The sequence below is a fragment of the Ascaphus truei genome, chromosome 5 (genome assembly GCF_040206685.1).
Source record: "Ascaphus truei isolate aAscTru1 chromosome 5, aAscTru1.hap1, whole genome shotgun sequence".
Lineage (NCBI taxonomy): Eukaryota > Metazoa > Chordata > Amphibia > Anura > Ascaphidae > Ascaphus > Ascaphus truei.
The window spans coordinates 158,765,148-158,792,968 of NC_134487.1; the positions used below are offsets into that span (position 1 = coordinate 158,765,148).

Genomic DNA, 27,821 nt, shown 5'->3' on the forward strand with positions numbered 1-27,821 from the left:
GTGCTAAACTCATCACCATATTTATCAAAGAAAATTAAATTTATGCAAGGGAACTCTTTCCTTTCATAAATCGGGTGGCACTCTTGTGTGCCCATTTTGCTCCAGTTTGCCCTTTGTGGCATATGTATCAAGACAACATTGGTGCAACTCTGGGGCAAAACCATAGCTCCATATCTATCAAAGAAAAAATCCCATTGCAATCAATAGGAGTTCTTTCTTGGATACATGTTGTGCAATTGTTTTGCTTAAGAATTGATCAGCTTTTACTCCACTTTTGCCTTGATACACACAGTATGCCCCTTTGAGAGCTAGTTTGTTGGTATGTTTATTTAGTATCACTTTCAAGTAATAATGAGTGACTGTCTTTGTGGATATTTAGGATATACAGGGGTGTTATAAGAAAAATTATTCCCATAGAAACCAATTGATTTTTCTTCTTTTGTCATTTTTGCACCAGTTTTGCCCTATTTCTTTAGCTTGGAGACTTTGATTAAAGACCACCAAATACTATAAAAATACACTATATTTGGTACTCAGCCAGCTGTTTTTTCTTTATATTCAACTTTTGTTTTTGATAAAAAAAAGAACAAAGCTAAAGGTGTACAAATGTTGCTACAAAATATTTTTTTGTGGTAAGAAGTGTATTAAATTAACCCAATTTAAATTTAATTCCTAGAAAAATCTACCCCCCCCCCCCCCCTCCCAAAAAATAAGAAAGGACATATGAGACATATGTGCCAGGAATACTTGTGCGGATTTCACTTTTAAGTCATTCCATTCAAGCAGCACAGGATAGAGTAGGCTGTGGCAATCCCCACCCTTCACACTGTTGGGAAATTGCAGTGAGTAGTTTAGTTGCTATGCATATTAATGACTTTGTACCCAGGGTAGTAGGAGCTGTTTTAAAAGAGGACAAGCAGGAAAGCAAAGCTCAGACTGGAGGTGAAACTGAAGCAAGGCAGCAGGGGCAGGATTGCTGCACAAAACTCAGTGCATACAGCACCAGCCACCAGTCAGTTTAGAGGCACGGGACAAGGAGATTTAAACAGATCACCAGTCACAAGCTTCATTGAAATCCAACCATGAAACCCACGATTGCAGCTCTTATTTTGCTGCTTGTTGCTGTTTGTACAGTTCACGTGGAAGGTGAGCTTTGTTGATTTTATTTTGTTTTATTTTTTTGAGAAAATATGTTAGAGTATGAATGCTATTTAGAATGAACCTGGAAACCTAGATGGATCTACAGTATACTGTCTCTTTTCTGACTTCCAAGTCCTGACTATTTATTTTTATCTTCTAAAGTAGATCTATGCATTACTAATATTGGCATCAGAATACAATTATGTACTGTATGCATTATGTTATTAGGTATGATTTGTCTGAACAAAGTGGTTGAAAATGTATTCTATTACAAATAATATCCATAAAGTTTACTTTATTATGAATTGTAAATCATGCTGTGTTGTTGAAAACATTTGGAGTGTTGCTTTTAACTTTTTAGCTGTTAAACTGCATGCACAGTACAAAAGTGTAATAAATACTTTGTAATTATGTAAGAATCATCAGCATGTATTAATCAAAAGTGTGTTCATGTATTATTTTAATGCGTATCTTTAATATTATATCATGCACACATAAAGTTGCATGCATGCCTTATAAACAATTTTTCTATCTTAACTTTTTAAAATGTGCATTTAAAATCAGCAGCAGTATGTGCATATTTCAATATTATTTTGTTACATAAATCAGTTTTATTGAATGTCTTAATTATTTTCCTCCAGGATCAAAATGCAAATGTTCAAGAAAGGGACCAAAAATAAGATTTACAGATGTACAGAAAATGGAAATTAAACCAAAGTATCCGTATTGTGAGGAAAAGATGATAATGTATGTAATTTTTTCTTCTTCGATTTTCTAAACCATTTACTTTGATATTTAGCAATACATATATAATTGTGGGACATTATTTCCTTGGAGGAAAGAAGATGAGTCACTATATGTGATTGTTTACATTGACTTTCTCTGGTGTTACTACATACAGTATATCAGATATTTATCTACATGAGGTCTAGTGATTAATATCTTGTCAGCCCATTCTATAGATATATGACCTAATTTTTTCTTCCTCGTGTGTGATATCTTGTTGGTCCGAATGCACTGTTTTCCACAAACATATTGGGTTATAATTGTGACAACCAGCATTAGGGATGCATATAGCTTTACTACCTTTTGTATATTGCGCACTTGATTTAGTATTATATATATACACACACACACACACACACACACACACACACACACACACACACACACACACACACACGGTGGTGCTTGGTACACACAACAGCAAAATATATGTTTGTATATTTTGATATATATATATATATATTAATGTAATATACAAAATATATTTTGCTGTTATGTGCACCAAGCACCACCTTTTTTCTGTATGTATGTATGTTTGTATGTATAAATATATTTTTTACGCAGGAACAGTGAGAAAAAACAGAGCACTACTCATAATAAGAATATAATGGAACAAATAATAAGAAAAAATAGAGAATGCGTAATTCATAAAAATGAATTGAATTTATTGGTCATGAAGACAGGTAAGCGAAGGTGTCGCCCCACCAACGCTTTTACAGGCGGTAACACCTGTTAACTCAGACATTTATTTAACCTTCTTGAAGATCATTTATTTTCCTTTATTGTATTCGTAAACCAGATATTTATTTTTCCATATTGAAGCTTAGAATAATAATGATGAATATTCCAACAGAAAGTACAATGTTGATGTAATGGGTTGGGTGATTTATATAGTTTTCCACTTCCAAAAAGGATGCATGTCTGTAATTGTTAGATAAGGAAAACCAAGACGTATGTTCCTTATATACGTAGAATATTTCTCGGTTTTGCTTTTTTGCTACACTGTGGGAACAGACCACCAAATCTATCAATCAAAAATGTCCATTTCCTTTTAGTGGGAAATAATTTCTCAGAGAAAGTCATCCTGGAGAGTCATTCTCCCGGTGGAGCAAAACAGAAGCAGTATTTTTGCTAAGTATAAACTGATCTGGACAGAACTGGACTTCAGAATTATGTCATTCTAAACATTAGATTTAACCTTTTCAAACCCACATCCTCCTGCAAACTTTAATATGCAGTATATTTAGCATTTTCATTCCTCAATTTTGCCTTTTAAATACTGGAAATATCCAGGAAAATGTTATCAAACCAAACTTTAGGACAACTAGCAATATTTCATGATAATTAGTGCATATCCCATTTTATACTAGCAATGTGTTTGTAAAATTATATGGAATTATTAAAACTTGCATTCCTGGGAATTAGTTTCAGACACAGTTGAATAAGACACGGTCAGTGCATGCACAGAAGAGACACATCCAAATACTGACAACATTCTTGCATTAGGAGAACATGGATATTGAATTGACTTGCCCAAGGTCATTTTGAAACAAGGCCTTGAACACAGAGGAATTGCTACTATGTAAAATAGTTGAGAGATCCCTTTGTGACGCATAGTCTACTTATTGTCTTGCCCAAACATTTGCATTAGACTAGATACAAGTAGTGTTTTATAATGTTGTTTATACCTTCAGGGCACCAGTAGCAAATATGAAGGGAGTTGGGAGAAAAAACATCTGCTTTTATGTTCTGACTTTGCTAGATGCAACTGTGGAATAGATGAAGATAATAAGAATATATTAAACATATATCATGACAAAATTGTGAATTTTCCCTGCACAGAGATTAGGCAAATCATATAATTTTCCAGAATATTCTAAACACAAAAAAGTAGAAAGTATGCTACAGCTTCTGCCAAAAATGTGTCGGCTTCTGATTTTGCTTTCATTCATGGAAGTGCTGTATTATGGAAATGTTTTCTCTGTATCAAGAGTTGCATATTTTAAATTTTGCCTGTGCAACACTGGGTTGAATGTGTTAAAGAGTTTGTTATGCAAAGCTGTACAATAATCAAGCCACAGAACACCACTGCACATGTGATAGCTCCTGTTTAGACTCTTGCTAAACTTTACCTAATCTATTGGTGTAGCAGCAACAACAACAACAAATATATATATATATATATATATATATATATATATATATATATATATATATATATATATATATATATATATATATATATATATATATATATATATATATATACGTTTTATATATATATAAAACGGAAATAGCCGTGTTAGTCCAGTTGCGATAGTGCAGAATAAATGAGTTCTTCAGTTTTAGTATATCATGTAGTATATTATGTATATCAGTATCGCTGACCTGAAAAAGAGAGGAAATCTCTTGAAAGCTTGTCCTATGTCATAAATTGTTAGTCCAAATAAAAAAGGTATCACCTAATATTGAAGAACACACATATACTGTGTATATATAGATATAGATATATATGTGTGTGTGTGTGTGTGTGTGTGTTTATAGAAAAAATTATGGTAATCAGAGCTTTCAAAACTTTGCAGTCCTCTTCTTCATGTATGCTGTTGAGTTAACAACAATACCATGGATTATACAATTCTGTGCATACTGCTCTTATTATAGACTTGTTATACAGTATGATGTATTTGCAACGTTGTAGCAATAAGAGATTTGTTATGAAGCACATCTATGAAAATTCAATAGCAATTTGTAAGAGGCTTAACGGTCTTATCTCTTTCAAAGTACTAACATTGATAACATAGATAGTAGATAATACTTGTGTGTGTGCACGCAAATATTGCTCACCCCATTAGACATTTATTTTACCACAGACCATTGTTTTAATTTTGGAACACTATCAAAGCCTTTGATGTATCATATACTGTAGGAGTAATATACACTTAACATTGGTTGCTTGTTTACACAAAGACATAAAATGTGAGTATTACATACCAAATGTGGTTAAAAAAAAGTACAAACCACAAACCAACACAAAAGGATAATTAGCACAAAAAAATCATCACTGTAACAACAGTGGAATCTTTAATACCTAACCTTGTGATTCGTAATCAGCTGTAGAATAGCATCTTCATCAGCACAACCTGCACATGGCCATTTATCATAGTCTTGTTTACTTAATAAAATGTGTTCACAGAATTTGTATTGGTGCCAAGTCTTCCAAATTTTAGCTACAAATGACCTACATTTCTTCTCAAGGCACAGCTGGTTTTCTTGCTCACTTGTTATTTTAGTACACTGGAAATTATTTTCCAAGTAAACCTTTGGGAATACATAGAATGCAAGGAGTTGGAATAATGTTTTTAAACCAAAAAATTACATTGTATTGTCTGAAGAATCCATCATTACCTGATAAAATAATATATATATATACCCCCCTTTAAAGCAGCAATCCCCCTCAAACTGAATTTTATTTTGCAACTTACCTGAGCTGGTAGCAATCTTTTGGAGCAATGCTCATTATAAGAGAAAATATGATCTAATGTTACGTTGTTGGCCTTTGAAGATATGAGGTAAAAATTAAGAAGACATTAACTTACAGTAGGTAATTGGCATGTTGAGTCACTTAAAGGAGCTTTGTGGATCAGGGCCTTAATGTTTCAAATACGTATATCTCCTGAACATACCATCAGATTTAAAAATAAATAAATAAAATGCAACACAAAATGGTGATCAGCGCCGACTGCTGCTGAAATAACCATGTTATACTTCATTAGATATAGATTAAAGTGAAACAAAACAGTATTACCTTCTTCCATTAATACATTTCAGGTCCCCACTTTATGTCACTGCCCTGGATAATGCTTGTGTGGATGAGGAACAACACAATACAATATTCTAGGCCGGTTTTGTTAGAAGGTGCTGCATGTGCCATAAGCATTATAGAAATGAGTATTTTACTACTAATTCATTACCCATGGAGACTGTGATGGCAGATACAAGATTCTGTATCTTTAAGAAAAGGTTAGACATCTGTATAGAAAGGAAAGGTATACAGGGATATATACTATATAAGTAAACATTGGAAGAATGTTGATCCAGGGAGAAATCTGCAATTACTGGCATCAGGAAGGAAACTATTTTTTCCCGTATGAGACATAGGATAATGTTTCACTGTTTTTTTTTTTACCTTCCTCTGGATAAATATATTGTAAATACAAATATAGGATGTGTATCAGTTATCTACATTGTACATACAGTAGGTTGGACTCGATGGACATTTGTCATTTTTTCAACCTCATCTACTATATAGTTATATTATTGCTTCGATCCTTACATGGTTCTCATGGCTGTAGTTGTGTAAACGATGTACCTAGTTATTGTTACCAATTAAGAAAAAGGGTACAACATTAGGTATGGATATGAATATTTATCAATCATACCAAGTTGCAAAATCCAAGAATGTATGACTCAATCAACACCATAACATCAACTGTCAAATTGCTTCCTCTGGATCAATATACTGTAAATACAAATATAGGATGACTATCAGTCATCTACATTTTACATAAGTGGTACTCAATGGACATGTCTAATAATTTCAACCTCATGTACTATGGTCAAATCAGAAGGTTGCTAATTTTGTAACGTTCTGTTAATGTCAATTTAACGTATCCATATCCGTAATGCGTATCCCCAAAGGTGCTTTGTGATGTGATGTTCTGGCATTTTCCTTAAAAATAACGTATGAATAAATGCTAACAGACCTTAGGCTTTCTCATATGAAAATCATATGCTATGCACAGTTTACCTAACTATGGAGATCCTGAGACCTACATTAATGTTAGCAAATGATAATAACGCTACCATATTTAGCACCTTCCAAAGCTGCCCTTACTCAAATCCAGACAATGAGGAGCATTACGTTATTTATTGGAATAGCCTAAAAACAATGTAATGAGTATCGGACTTAATGCTGCAGTTCAGTCTTTTTTTTTTTTTAATTAATTTTTTTACTCCAATAGTTTCATGTGGGCAATCTCTAATTACCTAAAGAACTGCATAGCTGCCGGTCAATTCGTTCTCGTCTATTGATCGGCAAAGTTTGACGACATCTTTAAATATGGGGAATGTAAATCGTTGCTATAGGAACAAGCATGCTTGTTAAAATAGAATACAAGAAAATTGGTCATTCAAAGTTGTTTTTTTTAAAACAGAAAAAGCTAAAAGTATTTTTCTTACTACAGAACTGATTTATTAAAAAAACACACACATGCAGGATATTGCCTGAACTGCAGCATTAAAGCTTTCCTTATTAAAAGTTACGTGTCATATAAAGATATATAATAACTTTATATATATAATATTTCAAAGCAAGTATAAACCAACCTCACACTGATCATACCCATCAAGGTTGAAACATGTCTGTGAGTGGTTTGTACTTGCTTTGCTAGTCCCATGCTGTGCTTAAAAGCTGTGTAAACAGCGATGCATCAGCTTAAATGGGCTCCATGTGAATGGATATTCCAGGCAAAAGGTGACACATTGTGTGCTCATTTGCATGTCATTTCCCAGAATCCCTTGCTGCAGTGGGAGCACTGTATGCTAGGTGATAATGGTTGAAAACCAGGGTTGCAGACCTGTCTAAGACATGTGAATGTGTTCACAAGTGATATTCTACTGGCTATATGCTAACGGTGGAGGTTTTTTGTTGCTTTTTTCACCCACCATAACTTAAAATGTAATTTGGTGTGTGCGAGTGTGCGCGCGTGTGCGCGCGTGTGTGCGCGTGTGTATTATGGATAATATAAATGTCTGAAACATTATAAACTATAGAAAGTATATGGAATTAAAAGTACAGCAATAGAAATAAATAACTACTAAATGAAAGTGTGGTGCAGGGGAACAAAAGAGGGACCCTTATTCACTTTATATTGGAAATAAAGATCATAGAACATTTTCCCAGCACTCAATAGAAAATATCAATGTAAATGACAGATTAAAATGCAAAAAATTGTCAATTTTACTATATAGAAATAAGTACAAAGCTGTCACACAATTTGCAATAGACATTGATAATGTTCTAATTTATCAAATATGGCTACAAAGGATATCCAAATAACACACTAAGTGTATTGGCACTGTCCTTATTTTTGGATAGGGGTAAGGGAAGTACCAGGATCATCTTTGGTCTTTCGGAACGGGCAGAAGAAGGGACTAGGAGCCCTGAAACGTTGCCCCCCCCCCCTTATTCCCCTGTTTTTTTATTCCCTCACCCACTCCCCTCCTTATTTTCCCTACCTCCCCTCCCTCAATCTTTTTTTGCCTATTACACTTAGTGTGTTATTAAGGCTTCAAGACTGCAAGAGGTCAGACACCATTCAAAAGTCTGGGACCTATCCTGACAAACCCATGCATACGCTGTAATACCAACTGCAGTGGCTGCACAAATAAAGAATCATTTTTATATACTCCTGCCTAAGTAACAGTCTATTGGGTAGGAGTATGAGAGATGTCTGTCGTGGTGGGGACTGTCTCCCGGAACCCTGGAGCCTATTGTGACTGGAGGCGCTGATGACACCAAGATAAGAACATGAGGATCACCAAAAGCCTGTCCTGTTTCCCCTTACAATCGCGGACCCTCAGCATCTCCTGGAGTCTCACAGATAACAAGCACCACAACACCTGTAGCTTAGGCAAGATCTCCCAGGGGGGGGAGGGGAAGCAGCACTACAAATGGAGGCGCTGCTGAGATGCATAACAGGGCAGGCTTTTAGGACATTGGAGCAGTGCAGCTTTGCAACAAAGAGGCCAGGGTCGGACTCCTGATGCTTCACCATGGACCCTGGGCACACATTCGAGTTAAGGAAAGGGGGAACATCTCTCTGAGGCGACACCAGGGAGGGGGTTATCCAGGCCCTTACCAAAGAAAGACTATGTTGGGGCATACCCTGAGGGCATGATACCAGGGAGCATGAATACCCTTCATAAGAAGAAAGAGACAGTTGGGGCGTACCCTGAGGGCATGATACAGGGAGCGTGAACCCTTCATCTAATCCAGACCAGTGGTTGGGGCATACCATGTGGGACAGTGTCCAGTGAATGTGAACCCTTCTGGCTGTTTAAAAGAAAATATTAGGGACAGGGCCCTTTCAGTTGTTGCTGGGGACCTTAATTGTGCTTCTGGGGCACACCCTGTGGGAAATTGTTCAGGGAGTGTGTATCCTTCATCATACTCAAAATAGGGACAGGCCCCTTACAGTTGGTGCTGGGGGACCCTGTGTACCTTTTGTTCTATGGACTGTGCTGTGTTCTCAAAATGGAGTCTACCGCATGTTCCACGTTCTCAAAATGGCATTCCCACCAGAAATGCGGGACCGCATGGGTTTGCAAAATTAAATGCAAGATTTTCTGCAAACGTTAGTGCAGGATGCTCGGCGCCAAACAAACGCTCCACCCATCGGTGTGACTGGCTCAGCTGGAGCCAGGTCACTCCTTGTTCTGCTGTTCCCCTGCCCTATATTCCACCTAGGGGTGGGGGCAACATCTAAGAGCCAATCGGAGGTGGTTTCACACTCTGGGAGGAGTCAACCACACTCTGCCTTCAGTTCCACGGAGCTGAGCCAGGGATAGGAGCTACCTTGCCTTCTTGCTGTCTATCACCACTATCTCACTAAAGAAAGATCAGAAGAGAATGTCTGAATTGGAGCTAACCAATTATTACCTACCAGAAGGCTACCTGGTAGTCACCATACACGGCCAACATCGGCCGACATCACCTGCGCTGTATCTGCCCAAATTTCAGACTCCGTGGGGGTGATGCCAGCTCCACCGCATGGTGCCAGCACTGTGGTGCCCTGATCATGTGGCCTTCCAGCCCTGTGCCAACTCTGTGGCAATTCTGGCCGTCAGTCTCACGGTTATGAGTTCCCGTATGTACCAGAGCCGATCATGGAAGAAATTGAGAACAACCATCATGATTGGCTTAAACAGGCTGTCTTAGGGTATCTCAAGGCTAAAACTTCTGAGAAGATATTCATCAATGAATCCAAAATATGCTCCATTATGGAGGAATGGTTAGTGGATACATGCCTTTATAAGGACAGGGTGGAAGTTAGAGAGAGGCCTGGTTCGCGTAAGGTGTACTTCATCTGGACCAAGATGTTTGATGGACGGGTGGTAAAGAAACCAATCTCAAGTATTACAAATAGGGATTCTGTCATTTTCCCCGTTGGAAGCATTGTTATATCATCATCGCTGTAATCAGTGGATGATAAGGGTTAGGCTGCGCTTATAGTTCCGGCGACAGCGACGTGACATCATGTCAAAACAAATGCATTGCCGCCGTCGTGTAAGCTTATAGTAAGTGCGGCGCGACGGATGGACGGCTTGGTTGCGATCGCTGGAAGTCATCTCAATTTGATTTTTCCAGCGACCGCAGCCTGACGTCGCCGTCGGCGTCGTGGCACTATAAGTGTAGCCTTAGAAATGTCGGTGTACTGTGCTACCGGTTAATGTGGTAACATCTGCTGTAACCTGTTCTGTATTGCAGGGTCCAGGTTACTGGATGGTGCCCCTAATTTGATCCCAGTGAGGAAATGGGAATTTCACCTAAGGGGAGAGAATAGCCATGGCTGGTCCAAACTATCTTTCTGCCTTCCTGCCACAGTGACAGGCTATCTTGTGGGTTAACCCCCCCCCCCCCCCCCCTCCCTCATGCTTCTTCTCTGAGTGACAGGGGTGGAGTCTGTGTACAGCCAATCTGTGTACAGTCTCGGAGTCTGTATACAGTCAATCATGGTGCAGTCTCTGTGCCCTCCCTCTTTGTGCCTTAGGGAGAAAGTGTTCCAAATTGTATTCAGTCAAGGTCTCCCCCCTCCTGGGGTTGAGATGTGGAGTTGAACTCTTTCCCTCCTGGGGTAGAGACCTGCAGCCCAAGGCCTCAGGACTGCAAGAGGTCAGACACCATTCAGAAGTCTGGGACCCATCCTGACAAACCCATGCATACGCTGTAATACCAACTGCAGTGGCTGCACAAATAAAGAATAATTTTTATATACTCCTACCTAAGTAACAGTCTATTGGGTAGGAGTATGTGTGAAGTCTGATGACACCAAGATAAGAACATGAGGATCACCAAAAGCCTGTCCTGTCTCCCCTTACCATCGTGGACCCTCAACATCTCCTAGACCCTCACAGGTAACAAGCACCACAACACCTGTAGCTTAGGCAAGATCTCCCAGAGGGAAGGGGGGTGGGGGGGGGGGAGCAGTGCTACACTAATGATATTAGTGAAGCAACACTACACTAAAATAGCATCCATAACCCAAAGTAGTATTGTTTCGATAAGTGCAGTAGTGGGTACGTTAATAGCGCTGACGCATTAAGCAATACAATACGCATTAGGAACAATCTAACATAATTCCAATTAGCACACATGCGTTCATATCGTGTAACGTGTTACCTAAACGTAACACCCATGTACTGGCTAAAATTTAAATAAGTACCGTACACAGCACATAGTCATATTTGTAAGCCATTTTATATTAAGTAATTGAAATATGCTTTAGGCTATGTTATGTACTGCAAAGATTCACCTGTGAACAGGTGCATCACTTATACCTGAGGATATACAGTATTAGACTAACAGTGTTTTTATAAGTGTAACATTGATAATTCTTCATAGGCAATATGTTATCTAATATTCTTGGAAATAACGTTAGGATAATCATGGTCTGACTGTGATTAACGGCAAGTTTTAGTGTGACCTATTTATTGCAACGTTATTTCCCTGCGCTAACATTAATGGAGTTTAGCGGATCTGCGATGTTAGGCTAACGGGTTATTAGAATCTGATTTGCATATGAATTATCCTAACATCCGTAGGAATGTATCGATACATTATCTCAGTAGTTAACACTAGGTTATCGCAACGTTATTCTCGTTAGTGCATACTGTAGCTGTTATTATTAACATAACGTTTATTATGGTTAACGTTACATTAAATAGGCTAATGGAGGTTCAAGCATCTTGGCCTTAGATACCCAAAATAGACAGATATAGATTAAAAAAACATAACACAAAGGTAGCCTGAAAGTTATAGTAATAAAAGCGAATACAAAAAAAAAGTGATGTGGATACATGAAATTCATTACAGGGAGTGGAGTGATTAAGATTCACAATACACTGTAAGGTGGGATACATATCTTGGTGCAATTGTGAACATGACACACTTGTTGCTGAACTTGCAACACCAGAGGAATCATTTAATAAAGTCTATTTTCTACAAAACATCAATAGAAATGGAAAAAGAGGACTTTCTGTATCATAAAATAAATTTATTTAAAGCAACTAGGATTTTAAATTAATATACTACCCATTTTACATCAACTCTGCACAGGAAAACTAACAAATAGCGTCCTCAATTACCTATCTTTTTCATTGCATCTTTTTTTCAATAAACAACATGTATCAGATTCAAGACAGTCATACAGTACTATTGTTTTTTAGTCATATATCTTGCAGGCACTATACAATGTTACTTCATGCAAACATGAACACCCTTAAATCTCGTTTCTTGTAGAGCCCAAACATTGCAGACGTTTTGTATCAATATTGGTCCTAGCAAATACTAGATTATTTTCTGTTTGCAGACTTTTAAGCAACTTTCAAGATCTCTCATGTCTTATCTTGAGACCAAAGCAACCTGTTTGTATTGGTATCATTCTCTATAACACCTACATTTCCTTTATACTATAAATGCTGTATATTGGGTTTATTTACGCAAGTGTGATAGTCATTATCTCTTCATAAAGGACAGTCAGTTGAACGGCTATTCACAAGTGGAAATATCAATCTCACTTTAGCTAATTTACCCTCAACTATACTTAAATGAAAATAATGTACAGGCATACCCCGCATTAACGTACGCAATGGGACTGGAGCATGTATGTAAAGCGAAAATGTACTTAAAGTGAAGTACTACCTTTTCCCCACTTATCGCTGCATGTACTGTACTGCAAACGTTATATAGGTGCATAACTGATGTAAATAACGCATTTGTAACAGGCTCTATAGTCTCCCCGTTTGCGCACAGCTTCGGTACAGGTAGAGCCGGTATTGCTGTTCAGGATGTGCTGACAGGCGCATGCGTGAGCTGTCGTTTGCCTATTGGGCGATATGTCCTTACTCGCGAGTGTACTTAAAGTGAGTGTCCATAAACCAGGGTATGCCTGTATTTGTATTAAATGTCTATTAGATTGAAATATGTGAACGTGAACGTGTTTATTTTTTGTTTGCTACTATCCTTCCTTGTAATACTATGTCTTGTATTTTAGCGTAACCATGCAGAATGTTTCACGATTTAGAGGACAACAGTACTGCTTACACCCTAAACTCCACAGTACTAAAAAGTTCCTCAAATGGTACACAATATGGAAGGAAAAAAGCAGGTATGTATTACAAAATTAGCATGACACAGGGTGTATTGTGTAACCTGTTTATTATCATTTAAGTAGCATACCCAACAAAAATAAAAAATGAAGTTATAACAAATCCTGATGTTTCAGTTTGTGCTGATGCAATAGAAGTCCCAGGAGAGCGATATATCAAGTCAGAATTTGCCCTTAATTAAATACTAAGAAATGCTTATTAGACATGCATTTCTCAGCATCAAAATATCAAGCTATGTTATCCCTCTTTTACCCTACACCTGGGAGCAACAGGAGAGTGGAGTTACAGAGCGCACATAAGGAAGTGGATCACATTGTATCTTTTTAGGCAGTCTCTTCTTTTTTCCCCTTACGTGTGCACCAAAGCTCTCTGCCTAAGTTGGTGAAAATCTCAGTGTAAACATCTGCCTCTGCGGTAGTAAACTTGATTAACATATTTTTTACATTTCATGCTGCCGCCGAGGAGAAAAGAAAAATACAATGTGCATCTAGCACATATTTTCACAGAAATATTATACGTAGTCCATTTAGAGGGGAGATACGTGATGTACTGTACATATCACAATGGAATGTACCACATTCTTTGGTGTAAACATTCCTGGATAACCTGATTAACAAGTTTATTGCATTTGTCACAATTGCAAGCAGAAAAAAAATAAAAGTTTGACATGCAGTATGGCACTACTTTTTACATGTATTTATCTCTCTGTACATTCCCACGATTATTCTGTACAGTAGCTGCTCATGAATCTTCAGTTCTATTCAGTGCTAGGCTTCACCCAAACGCTTACATTATTTGGTAATATTTAGTTCCTCCTATACAAAAGTACCCTGAATATTATTTTGCAAATTAACTCTTGTAAAGAAAAATTCGTATCTTTATTTAAAATGTAAATCTTTTCTATATTATTTCGCGTCTTCTCATTTCTCGGAAAATAAATGAATGAGGAGCTATGAACAACAATGCGGTTGGAAAAAATAAATGAAAATACATTGCATAAATATCCCAATTGTTTCTGCATAACTGCTGTATAAACACATACCTGCTTCTTTAACTTTTGCCAGTCACTTCATGTTCTAACCTTGTCAAGAATGTGATAATGAGATCCAATTGACATCTATTATTAGAACCTCAGAGTGGAGTTTCCGCTTCAGGGCAGTGAGCTCTGATTAGACTAGAAAATTCACAGCAATTATTTTATTTGAAAGCATTTGTCAGTCCATCATTGAGAAGCCTCAGCTGTGGGCAGTGAGATTTCCCATGAGAACCTAGACGAGCTACAAAACCAGCCACTAAAAGTAAAAACAATCAGTGAAAGACCGTTTTAGTGTCACTTAGCTAAAGCTTGAAAGTTTTCCTTTCTCTATTTTACTTGAATACTTTGTAGGCTGTTTATTTATATATTAATATATACTTTACAAACTGTGTATGCAGTGCGTTACGGAAGAGACAATACAGTACAGGGAATTATAATACAATAAGTGCAACAAAGATAAATTCAGACAATAGGAAAGAAAATCCCTGCCCCGGAGAGCTTAATATTTTTCTGGCTGTGTTGTAGCAGTTGTCATTCATCAAGGTTAATGTCTTTCAAATGTTAATATATTTCTGTTTGCGCAATTTTTGTTACACTTGATATGTGTGTCACACAGCATTGCAGCGTTTGCATTAAATGATGCACTTGTAGAGTACATCCGTGAACCTGTAACAAATGTGCTTGATACGTACACCATATTTGCCTACTGATAGCAGGTCACCTGTATTATACAGATTATGATCACCTCTGTACAGTATATCTTACTCTATTATGCCAAAATGGTCAAAAGACTAGCAAATGTGAATTCAAGGCTAGAAACATAGGTGTAACACTACAATAAAAAAGATGATTGTATTTTAGTAATTACTTTAGTGCTTGATAATTGATTTTTTTGAGCTGGACGGTGTAGAATAGCTTCACGTAGTAAATTTGGGCCAAAGTGCTAAGCCCAAGCAGTTGGTAATACTGTATATTCAAACACATTTTCCTGCTTTAAAATCAGGACCATTAGTCCTTTCCTTAACTCTTGAAGGTGAGAACTATATATAAAGCTAGACATGCATATCCTAAACATGAATAAAGCTAGCTAGGAAAATTGCAACACTACTGTAGGTGAGCGAAGTGGTGTTAATGTTCAAACAATTTTAATGTCACAATGTTTGGTCTTTTTAGAAATGCATAAACATGCAGTTTGCATGGAATCCATTTATTTCCAAGACATGCAAGCAGACCTCTTATTATTTAATTTATTTCCAGATTTTTTAAACTTGATTTCTATTGCTTTAAGTATAGTTACTGACCAACTTTAGCTAGTTTAATGATTGAAGTTCAATGGGAGTGCTGATCTACAGTACTCTAAGTCCAAGTACTCCCAATGTACCTGGGTTTGAAAATAGATGCATTGATGCTGCATTTAATATATATATATATATATATATATATATATATATATATATATATATATAAAAAGAAAAGAAAGAACACTAGCGCATCAAAACTGAAATGTAACTCAATATTTAAATAATAAAACACAATCAATTATGCAACACAATAATAAACTACCTATCCCTTATCTTAAATGCTGCCAGTTAGGTCCACGGCCCCACCAACACCGAAAGAGAAATTTGGGTGAAGATGACCTAAGCGCAAAAAATGGAGAGGGAGAAAAAAAAATATTATTATATAAAGTGAAATTGACACATTGTGACATATTTTTTTGCGCCTAGGTCATCTTCACCCATATATATAGATATATATATATACACATACACATACACATATATATATATATATATATATATTTTTTTTTTTATATATATACAGTATATGTATATATATATTTTTTTTTAAATGCAGCATCAATGCCAGTTACCCTGCTGGTGGTTGAAACAAATGAATCTGAAGAACAAGCAGCAAGGAGCTTCGACTCTTTGGCCCATTAGTACTTTGCAATGTAACTAGAGCATTAGATACATTGCTTACATGTATTTCAAGGTTCTGTTTGTAAAACAACTAAGGGACTTATTAAAGCTGCAGTTCAGTCTTTTTTTTTTCATTTCTTTTTTTACTTCAATAGTTTCATGTGGGCAATCTCTAATTACCTAAAGAACTGCATAGCTGCCGGTCAATTCGTTCTCCGTCTATTGATCGGCAAAGTTTGGCAACATCTTTAAATATGGGGAATGTAAATTGTTGCTATAGGAACAAGCATGCTTGTTAAAATAGAATACAAGAAAATTGGCCTTTCAAAGTTGTTTTTTTTAAAACAGAAAATGCTAAAAGTATTTTTTGTTACTACAGAACTGATTTATTAAAAAAACACACATGCAGGATATTGCCTGAACTGCAGCTTCAAAAGTGGAATTGTGACTGCTTGTACCACTGTTTTTTCCTGAAGATCCTCTGAAAGAAAACAAAATGAAGAGCAAAATCCATACAGTTTGTCTCTAAACCATATGCCCAGTATATATAGATTGCAGCCCATATTTACTAAGCGGTGATATCCTAAAAGACACATTCAGTAGCTGGAAGGGGTTTTGTGGGATGCACCACTTAGTAAATATGGCCTTCAGCGTGTTGTCTGGCTTTATGAAGATTTAACTCAGCTATCTTGTGGCATGTGTTAGAGCTTGTGTGGGTAGTTAGTGGATAGTAATAGGACCTATCAGCTAAAGACAATATTTTGAAAACATAGATACCAATCAGGTAATTTGAGAACCAGATAAAAACATAGCACAATTAAAGTTAATCTGTAATACTTTCTAATCCCTCTGCCTTTGTTTGCTTTTATTTTTCAGTATCTTGCAGTTTTTCTCTCTGATATCTCTTTACCTCTTTCTCTTACCCAGTTGTTTCTATTTGTTTAGTTTATCAATCTCTGTCTCCACCATTGTTTCTCTCCTGTACATCTGTATTACAGTTTCACTTTGTCTATGGGGCGTATTCATTAAACTGTAATAGTAGCAGGTCAAAATCTCTAAAGAAAGAGCATTAATAGCTGTGTTCAATATGAATTATGTCTCCTAAAACAACTGTCCTACAAAAAAACACAATTACATTCACTTTTTGTGACAAAATAGATACGGTTCTGAGACGTGATACGATTTCTAATATTTAGGGCTTTGGGAATCACTCTGAAAATTGCAGGCTCACTAGATAGAGATGTGAATATGTTTACAGGCTAAAAAGTATATGTTTGATGCTTAATAAAAAATAGATTAGCGTATTAATTTTAACATGCTTTTTTCATATTTTTACTGTAAATGTTGAAATATGGATAACTTAATGTTAACATAGGGTTACTGTCAATTATTATGTAGGTAAAAAAAATCAAAAGTCAAAATGATTTTATGAAGTCACCGATCACCTAGCTTTAATCTATTAAATATATAATTGACATTTGTTCAATGTGTTCATGTATGATACTGCACCTTGAACCGCTCCTGTTCAACATTGATTCTACGTCCTTTTTCTACGTCATTAGCCCCTTCTCCCATTATATACATAGGAATACCTTCAATCTTGTCTGCCTGAAATAGGTGATAGAAATCGGAGGTTTTTTCTGTTAGTTCCTATTTTTCAGTATATGGATTACCACGTGAGTACTTAATTTTGTAGTTTTGCTTGTTTCCAAATCAAATTGGCATTTCACAGATTTGAAAAGTTAAAATTAATTTGCTACCTAACAAACACCTATCACATAGTTCAGTGTTTAATTTATACAGCAAGATCAGTTTCAAGTGATATTGCCCTTAAACATTTCAAAGTTTAATGAATAGGTCTCTATAAGTATCCCTTGATGTCTCTGTCACATACTACTTATGTGCATCAATGTTAAGAAAGGGCAAATAGAAGTTTCTTTTGACACTCTTTTTCTTTACCATTCTCTGCCTCTCTATAACCGCTCTCTTTTTTTCTTAAGTAGCCCCCCTCCTAATGTGTTACTAGAAGGTTGAAGTGTTGCCATGGGACCATGACGTCACAGAGAGTATGTCAGAGAAGGTGAAGGTTTGAGACGGTTAGGTTCCCAAAGATTAAGAGGAGCCACAGGGAGAGTAGATAAGTAATGTTTATAAAGTAGTAGCACAAACCAAGCCTCCCCCTCCCCTATTTATTATGTTGCATATGGGGATAGTACTCTTTAATTTAGGATCCAGAAAAGAAGGAATTGAGTCCTGAATAGTTAAAGAAAAGGAATACGGCAGCCACAGAGGGCCTCGGGAAGGAGGACTACCGGATGTTGGCGGATCAGCTCTAACCGCGGATCTGCAGTAATAGTATTCATCAGACTGTATGGAAGGGGCAGTTCCCAAACTGACCAAAGTTATTGGGTCAAGTAATAAAGACCCACCTGGATTACCGTAGGCGTCTAGAGTAATCAGACTAATACAGATTATGATCAAGAAACAACAAGGGGGTCTGGGTCCCACACTTACATAGAGCAACTAAGTCAATGTACATTCTTACGAGTGTTAAGAGTGGGCACTGATGGAAAAATCATATTTATTTATGTCTGATATAAAATACAGTGCAACATTGTCACAGGGACCTGTGTTTGTGGGCAGGAGTAAATGACACTTGTACTACAAAAGTTCCTGGCACCCATTTTATACATTCTTGCCACCTCATCGCTCAGCGGCCTGAATCCAGGACCCTGAGCCAAGGTAATTCATGTTGAATAGTCAACCTTTGCACAACGATGTAAACTCCCTAGGAGCCAGACAGGGAAGGTTACACGTATATACCCTATCTCTGTCTTGTTTTCTTCTGTTGCCAATCCATCCCTTTTCATAGAACGCCAAAGACAGGAATGTATCGGCAGTGAGAAGAGCATCAGCTAATTATTTAGCACCTCCTCTCCCTAGGTCACTGATTAATATTACTGCGCTGACACCCTCTGTGTAAGGTGTTAAGGGAAAACTAGCTTATCACAGCTTCGAAAGGGAAGGAGATGCATTTCTAATTACAGCAGCTGTTTACTTTTCTGTTGTAGTCTGCACCTCACAAACACATTGACTGCCCATGTGCGATCTAATCACCCACTGGGCATGATATGACTTGTCAGCCCCATCACTTTGAATTTGAGAAATAATTCATTCACAACCACGGCAGACACATTTGTAGTCCCATTTCTTCTCTCTGAATTAATATGTTCATTTGTAATATGCTGAAGATTGAAAATTGATAGAGAAACATTTTCTGTGTCTACCATCACACTCCTTTTCTTCGTGGTCCTAAACATTGTCCCCCTAAATACTGTAGCCTAGTAAAATAGGTGTGCACTCACTCAAAATTACTTAAAATGTTACTTAACACTGTTTACACTTCAGAATTGCATAGTACAATACTTAGTACAATAGTGTGGAAAGCAGAATAGTGTTATATTTCTGTATTCACATTTTATTTTTAGTATTATATTAAAATGCCGTAACTAAATATAACATGTGTTTTTAGAAAATAATAATGCATTCGATAGGGAAATAATTAAACTAAAAAAAAACAGAACATGACACTTGAAACATGAACAGGCATATCAATTGAAATTCAAATGAAGCAATATAATAGAGAGGTTAGCAATTGAGCTTTTAATGGTTAGAATACCCTTGCGTCACCAAGTCCTTACTATCATATTGACGTCTGACTCTAGAGTCAGGTGTTCATGCCTTTATGTTGGTGTGAATTTATATTGATCTTATCATAAATTACTTAAAGTAGTTCAAATGCAATGTAATTGAATGAACATTTGAATCCTTCTGACATATCATTTTTATTATATTTATAATAGTGTAAAACACATGTTTGCATTTCAAGAAGTCTAATTCTTGTTAATTTAACAAAGAAAGAGCCCTTCAGGATTTATTTACTAAAGTCTTCCTGCTGGGGCAAAGTCAAGGCAAAAATGAACATTGTGGGTGTTATTTACTAAAGTCTCCTGGCTGACTGCAAAACGTACAAAAATTGTATCAGATTTATCAAAGGAAAACACCCCATTGCTTTCAATGGAATTCCTTTACTTTTATGACTATAACTTGTTTTTTCCATTGATTTTGTCCTATTTTTGCAACCAGGAGACTTTAGAAAATAGGCCCCTTCCGTTATCCCCTCAATTTGGAGTGTACCAGATTTTGTTTTCCACGTAAACAAATCTAACACTGAAGTATGTTTAACAAAAACATTTTTCAGTCGTCAACACTTTACGGTTATTGAGAGTTATTTTGTGAAACCACCAATTTGTACATTTCCAATAAAGTTAATAATAATAATAATAACATGTTCTTGTATAGCATGGCTAGTTTTATGTAGCACTTTACAGAGACATTTTGCAGGCACAGGTCCCTGCCCCGTGGAGCTTACAATCTATGTTTTTGGTGGCTTTTACAAATTGTGCCAGAATTGAATGAAAATGGCCCTAAATGGCAGTACATAAATAGTCATTGACTTTTAATGTTTGGCGAAGTTTAGCAAAACTTGCCATTTTTTGCAAAAATGTTCACAATAAAAGAATCACATGTAGCTGGGTTTGCGAGCTTTGGTGAACATTTCCCTTATCTCTATTTGCCAGTGCTTATTTAGCATTACATGAGATCTATACCTTTGTCTATTCCATGTCCTTAAAATTGGGGCTTTCAATGACCCTCATTCAGATCTTAGTGTAATACCCCTAAAATTGTTGCAAAAATAGTTAAAGGGAAAAAACACTCTTTGATACAAGATACATGCCCACTTAAAACAATGTGAGATGTATTTAGGTCCATATTTACTAAGTGGTGGTATGCCATATAACAGCGTATAGTGCCAGAAGACACCTTACATACAGTATCATTCACTTGAATTGAATGCAAGGTGTCTTCCAGCCCATGAATGTGTATAATGGCATACAGTACCTGTAGCACCTGTAGCACAGCTCAGCACATATGGACCTCAACCGTAAAGCTTAATTTAGGAAAGACCAAGGATGCTGTTTCCGAAGTTCCAATTGTATTTTATTTCTATTAAATCATTTCTAAAATTGTGATTTGAATCTCTAAATTTGGATTTGAATCTCTTACTGCACCCATCTTCATTAGAATGCTATTTGGAGGGTGCATACATATATGGAGGTGTTTCCAGTGCTGTAGTCATAAAAAAAAATGGTATACCGTACTACGCTAGCTGAAGGTTCAACATTTTTTAAAGGCCCCCCACGGGTTCCCCGTGTTAGCGATCTTTCGAGCACACCCCCTCTCTCAAACACCTCCTTACTCTACCCAGTCCTCCCTAGATTTCTCTCTCCCTTCTCACACTACCCCTCTCATTCTCTCCCTCCCCCATTTATTTCTCTCCCCCTGCCACCCCTTTATTCTCTTACACAAAGACCTTAAACTTTAGAAAGGCAGATTTTAATCAATTGAGGACTAATCTACAAGTAATACATCTGCCCAACTCCCAAGCAACTGCCCTGCCTTCCCCCTGTTCTGGGAGAACAGGGTAATCCTGCAGCACACTTTTCATCCTCTCATAGAAACTCAGGGCAGGGCCTTGGAACCCCGGTTGGGAATCAATGCATAGGGTATACCCTCTACCTTACTATAAAGCAGATTTATGTAGCGGTGCGCAAACTGGAGGGTGTGAGATTTTCTTAGAGGAGGGGCGCAGCGCTTACAGAGGCTCCTCGCTCTTCCTTACAACATTTAAAATAAATGCCGGGGGAGCGCACAAGGCCTCTATAACTCCCTCTTACCTGCTCTCAGCCAGCTTCTGGCATCACGTCGCCATGACAACTCGGCGTCAAATGGCAACAACGCAACATCACATAACATTGTGACGTCAAATGACGACACTGATGCCAGAGAGAAGGTAAGAGGCGGGAGGGGGAGGGGGAGGGGGGTGCGATCAGAGGGGGGAGAGCAGGCATGGGGATGCAAATAAAAAAAGTTTGTGCACCCCTACCCTAAGGGTTAGAAAATAACAGGGGGCATATGGGGTATACTACTGTATATCCTCCAGTACATTACTGAGTGTTTCTTGGTGCACACATGAAAATGTGATTACAGTAAATTGATTTGTATGTTTCTTTTCTGCATTGTTTGGGTATTAGTATACATACCCTGTCATGCTTTTATAAATATAAATCTGACTAAATACTGTATGCATATGTTTTGCATTGCTCTAATTTATGTGCTAAATATACATGTTTATCAAAAAAACAAGTAGACTTAACGTGATTTGTAACCGGCGCTAACCACACCCAATCTGTGATGAAATAGTGCACAAAAATATAAATAAAAATAAAATACTCTGTGTAAAGGTGATCTCTAGTAAATGTCTCAACCTTCCAGGAATGTGTACAGATTCCTTTCAATGATAGCTTGTCCAGGGTGGAAAGGGAGCGAAGATAGCAGGGATACACCATAAAAAATAAAGAACATATAATAGTGCAGCAAATTTACACAATCTGGATAGAACTTATGAATCTTGGCACTGTAGCAGTGCCTACTTACAGCAGGTCAGATAATAAATCGCATTGATCTACACAACTGGTAGAAAAGGATCAGGATCTTCAATAACAGCCGTGGTTTACAGCATGGGTTGTAGGCAAATCAGCTCAAACGTCAGGAGATGTAGTAGGATCAAAGGCTTGCAAAACAAAGGCAGACCATGGTGCAGATCACACATACAATTTATATATAAAACAACAATAAAAACTTTAGGAATCGTACTCACAATAGGTACATATTCAATGTTCACGTAAGATTTTACTTGAGGCAAAGGGAGTGCCGGCCCAGTGTGGAACAGCTCACAGTTGGTCTTCTCCTTGGCTCACAGCAGACCGGGTGGAAGATGCGTCTGACGTCACATCCGCTGTGCGAGTGACGGCGTCCGGTCTTGGAGCTATGGAGGGGAGCGGTGGGGGAACTCGGCAGCTCAGGAGCCTTCAGTTGAAAGAGCAGCTGCAGCAACTGTAAAAGGCTCTACGCGTTTCGTTGTGATTAACAACTTCCTCAGGAGAACGAATAGTCCTCTAATGGGTTCTTTAGGGTTTATATAGGGTAAATAATTAACTAATCACTCAATTTAATAGATAGTTTAATTTAAAAGGCACGCTGGTTCTCCGATTATAGCCGGTACATAACTCAACGGTCAAAAAACGGCGCAGCATTATACAATTATATTGGGTTTTTGGGAGGACCATACCATCTGGCCCAATGGCATGCTGGGGGAGGGTGTTGTCCTATGGCGGCGCTACATTGAGCTGCCGAGTTCCCCCACCGCTCCCCTCCATAGCTCCAAGACCGGACGCCGTCACTCGCACAGCGGATGTGACGTCAGACGCATCTTCCACCCGGTCTGCTGTGAGCCAAGGAGAAGACCAACTGTGAGCTGTTCCACACTGGGCCGGCACTCCCTTTGCCTCAAGTAAAATCTTACGTGAACATTGAATATGTACCTATTGTGAGTACGATTCCTAAAGTTTTTATTGTTGTTTTATATATAAATTGTATGTGTGATCTGCACCATGGTCTGCCTTTGTTTTGCATGCCTTTGATCCTACTACATCTCCTGACGTTTGAGCTGATTTGCCTACAACCCATGCTGTAAACCACGGCTGTTATTGAAGATCCTGATCCTTTTCTACCAGTTGTGTAGATCAAAGCGATTTATTATCTGACCTGCTGTAAGTAGGCACTGCTACAGTGCCAAGATTCATAAGTTCTATCCAGATTGTGTAAATTTGCTGCACTATTATATGTTCTTTATTTTTTATGGTGTATCCCTGCTACCTTCGCTCCCTTCCCACCCTGGACAAGCTATCAAAAAAAACAAAACAGAATCAGTTTTAAGCAGAGTACATGTTTTTAACTTAGTTGCCTGAAAATTACAGTTGCAGACTGGTACAATTTTGTAATTGTTAACCCCTCTGCTTCTAGCACTTAACAATACATACCACTAGCTAATGGTCAGATCTTTTTTCTATACCTTGTGTTTTTAATCTTTCAATATCTATTCTATTAATCAAGAGCCTGTTTCCACAGTTCAGTTCACAAATACCTTATATATTTTTGCCAAGTTTAGCATATACTGAGCTTCCAACATTTTCCAATGTTACACAAAAGGACAGAACTCAAACCAGAACATAAACACTGTTGCCTGCAATATTAGAGTAAGTTTGTGAGAAGGTTAAGGTTGCAATACTATTTAGAACCAACAATTATCTAATGAATGATATGTTTATTGGGTAATATTCATAAAAATCTTTAAAATAGATGCTATTAAAAATTAGACATAAGTATTTGTAATTTTTTTCATCTCAAATGCTTCTTTGTAAAAAGGGAAAAGGGTTGTGATAAAGCCAATCAAGATAAGAGAGCATTGAAAAAGAAAGGACAGTAACATGGGAAGTTAAACGTACCTTAATTGTCATGTTAAATGTTTACAAACCTTTCAGGGGTAACCTTTTAGAAATACGTATACTTCATTTTCTTAGGTCTTAAATTGAACTGCACTTTCAAATATTGGAACTTGGTTGATTTTATATATTTTATAAATGTATTTTGAACGTAGAATATTAACATATGAATGAAACAGCTTTGTCAAATGTAAAAAAAAATGTTGTCACTAAAATGCACTATTTTCTTCTTTTGTAGAGTTTATGAAGATTAAAGGAAAACTATGACTTCAAATAAATGACCACAGTAGCAGTATGACTTGAAGAGAATTTGCAGAAAACAACTTATTTCCTGGTCGTCAGACACAAATCATATGTTATTTTAAAGCAGTCTATAATAAGGATCAGTTTTTACATTTTTTAGCCATATACAAAAATACTTTTAGAGCTCAAAGTCTTACACACTTCAGATTTTATAATTGTCTGCATATTTCTGAAAAGGAAAGACTTTGTGCTATTACTTTATAAAATACTTAGTGTGTTTGATTTGCAGATTAGTAGAAGTACATATGAGCTTTATAAGCTCATGAAATAAACAAGAGATTAGTGAGAGGAGGGAATAACCACATCTGTTTTGTGTTCTTGAGTTTCCTCTTCAGACTCCTACTCTTGTTCATTATGGCAGTCACCATGTTTTCACGTCTACTGGTCCCTATTTTGGATATAAATGGATAGGTCTGGTTTAATTTAAGTTGCCAGGTCCTTCAAAAGATAATGGCATTTAAAAAGGGAAAATTTATTAAAATCATTAACTCTCAACTTCTGTGTTTGCACTTACAACATGTTTGTTTGTAGCGATAATAAGCAATGTTGTGTCGTTGTATACCACCTTCAGTTTAAAATATCCCATTGCCATGTACAGTATGCCTTTTCTTTTTGGAGTCCAGTAGAACGTGCCCACTGTCTAGTGGTGAAAGTCACAGTTCACAAATCTGGAGTAGTTTTAGATGAACAGAAAAATGACCATAAATACTGAAGAATTTGGCACATTGTTTAAAGAAAGCACCTTGTTCTTAAAAATGTTTATACAAAAATTAGATATTTAAGCTACATATTTCATTTATGAGATATGTTTGATTTTTAAGCCCACACAGTTTTCCAAACCAAATGTCTATCACAGTTTTTGGCATTTGAATGAAAGCCTAAAATTAAATTTTTTAATTCACCACTTTCCTTTTGAATCACTAATATTAATTTAATTATGGGCAAAAATGAACTTGAAGACCATCTATACATTGTATAAGCTCATTCTCTAACAGTGGAGTTTGAAGGCACTGTGGGAATAAGATAAGCTCATGAAGTAATTTCAACCCATAATATATCATGGACTTTTAATGTACTCTAAAGGTATTCAATAAGCTAACATAATTTTACCCACCTTAAATACAATTTGATCTTGATAAAATACAGTGAAATGGTGTGACCTGAAACCCGTGTTATGGAATTAAGAGTATGTCATCATATTTTAAAACCTTTAATATCTAGTATGTACCCTGGAAGAACCATTTTAATTGTAGGTTATTTTTCCTTTTTCACAGGTAGTACATGCAAATCCATAAGTGTCAGTATTTAATTCAATGTTAAACAATATGCTCCTCATTAAAAAAAAAGATGGTTATATAACAACTTTATAATTTGTAAATAAACTACAATGAAAACGTCATATAAATACTGTAAGTGTATATTATCTATACATGTAATGTACTCTATTGTACTGCTAAATTATGTTATTTAAGTACTTTCATTATGTAGAAAGTTGCATGCAGGTTTCTTATTCTTTTTTCAAATAAACTGGGGAAAAACAATCTTCATAATCTTTTTTGGATTTTTTTTCTATCTACGAATTGATCACGATCAGCCAGCAATATGCTAACTAAGTTAAACTATTAGAGGATCATTCTATATAGTCCAAATTAGCTGTCATACCACGTTTGGCCGTAGACCCTATTTATTTCAATAGGGCTACAGGGTTTATTTAATAAGTCCCTTAACTCTTGGGGTGCCCTCTGAACATAGCTACTATGTCATGGGGTCTGGCACTCATGTTTTTGCTTGTTTTTCTAGGAGAGATCGCGTTCTGCACAGAACGCGATCTATGTGGAGGAGGATGTGATCACGAGTGCCAGAGGGACCCTTGCACTATGGTGCCATGGTGCCATGGCCCTTCCGGCTCTCAAATGGTTAAGATTTATCCAGAGTTACTCCAATAGGCAGCATTAGCTATTGTAAATGAAGAGAAGGTTTGCACGTTTGAATGAAACTTTGCACATCTCTACTTAACAGCCATGTTAAGTTCTGGCATATTTTATCAGGCGTAAAATACACAGTTTAAAAATCAGTGAACAGGGAAAACTGTGAAACTACTGTACAATATAGAGAAGTTTTTTTTCTTTAAAACATGCAGGGCTTCCTCTGTTGCTCGACTGCTAAAACTCCGACTCAGGTCCTCATTCTCTCCTGTCTCGATTACAGTAAACCCCTGCTGTCCGGCCTTCCTGCCTCTCCTCTCTCTTCCCTACAATATATCCTAAACGCTGCTGCCAGAATCACTCTACTCTTTCCCAAATCTGTCGCAGAATCTCCCTGCTGAAATCAGTCTCCTGGCTTCCTATTAAATCCTGCATCTTGCACTCAATTCTCCTCATCACTTTTAAAGCTTTACACTCTTCTGTCCCTCCCTACATCTCAGCCCTAATTTCTCGCTATGCACCATCCTAATTCTTGCGTTCTTCTCAAGGGTGTCTTCTTTCTACCCCCTTTGTATCTAAAGCCCTCATCCACCTTAAACCTTTCTCACCGACTGCCCCACACCTCTGGAATGCCCTTCCCCTCAATACCGACTAGCACCCTCTCTATCCACCTTTAAGACCCATCTTAAGAAACACTTGCTTAAAGAAGGCTATGAGTAACACTGTGGCTAATACTATACACATGATACATAAAGCTTGACCCCCTGCAGACGCACTTACCTGAATGCCCTCCTAC

The 27,821-nt window shown here is 37.1% G+C and overlaps 1 protein-coding gene across 2 annotated transcripts; it reads left to right on the forward strand.

The window, feature by feature from the left end:
- The first annotated feature begins 814 nt into the window (after positions 1–814).
- CXCL14 (C-X-C motif chemokine ligand 14) lies at positions 815–26,651 on the forward strand. 2 transcript variants are annotated; one of them, XM_075601130.1, is made up of 4 exons: positions 838–1,146; positions 1,782–1,887; positions 13,260–13,373; positions 25,036–26,651. In XM_075601130.1, exons 1-4 carry the CDS (start codon positions 1,083–1,085, stop codon positions 25,049–25,051), a joined length of 300 nt encoding a protein of 99 aa, XP_075457245.1. In that variant the 5' UTR covers positions 838–1,082; the 3' UTR covers positions 25,052–26,651. The 2 variants fall into 2 exon arrangements, with proteins under 2 accessions (XP_075457244.1, XP_075457245.1); XM_075601129.1 differs by lacking the exon at positions 25,036–26,651 and having other exon boundaries at positions 815–1,146; positions 13,260–13,407.
- Positions 26,652–27,821: the final 1,170 nt, after the last annotated feature.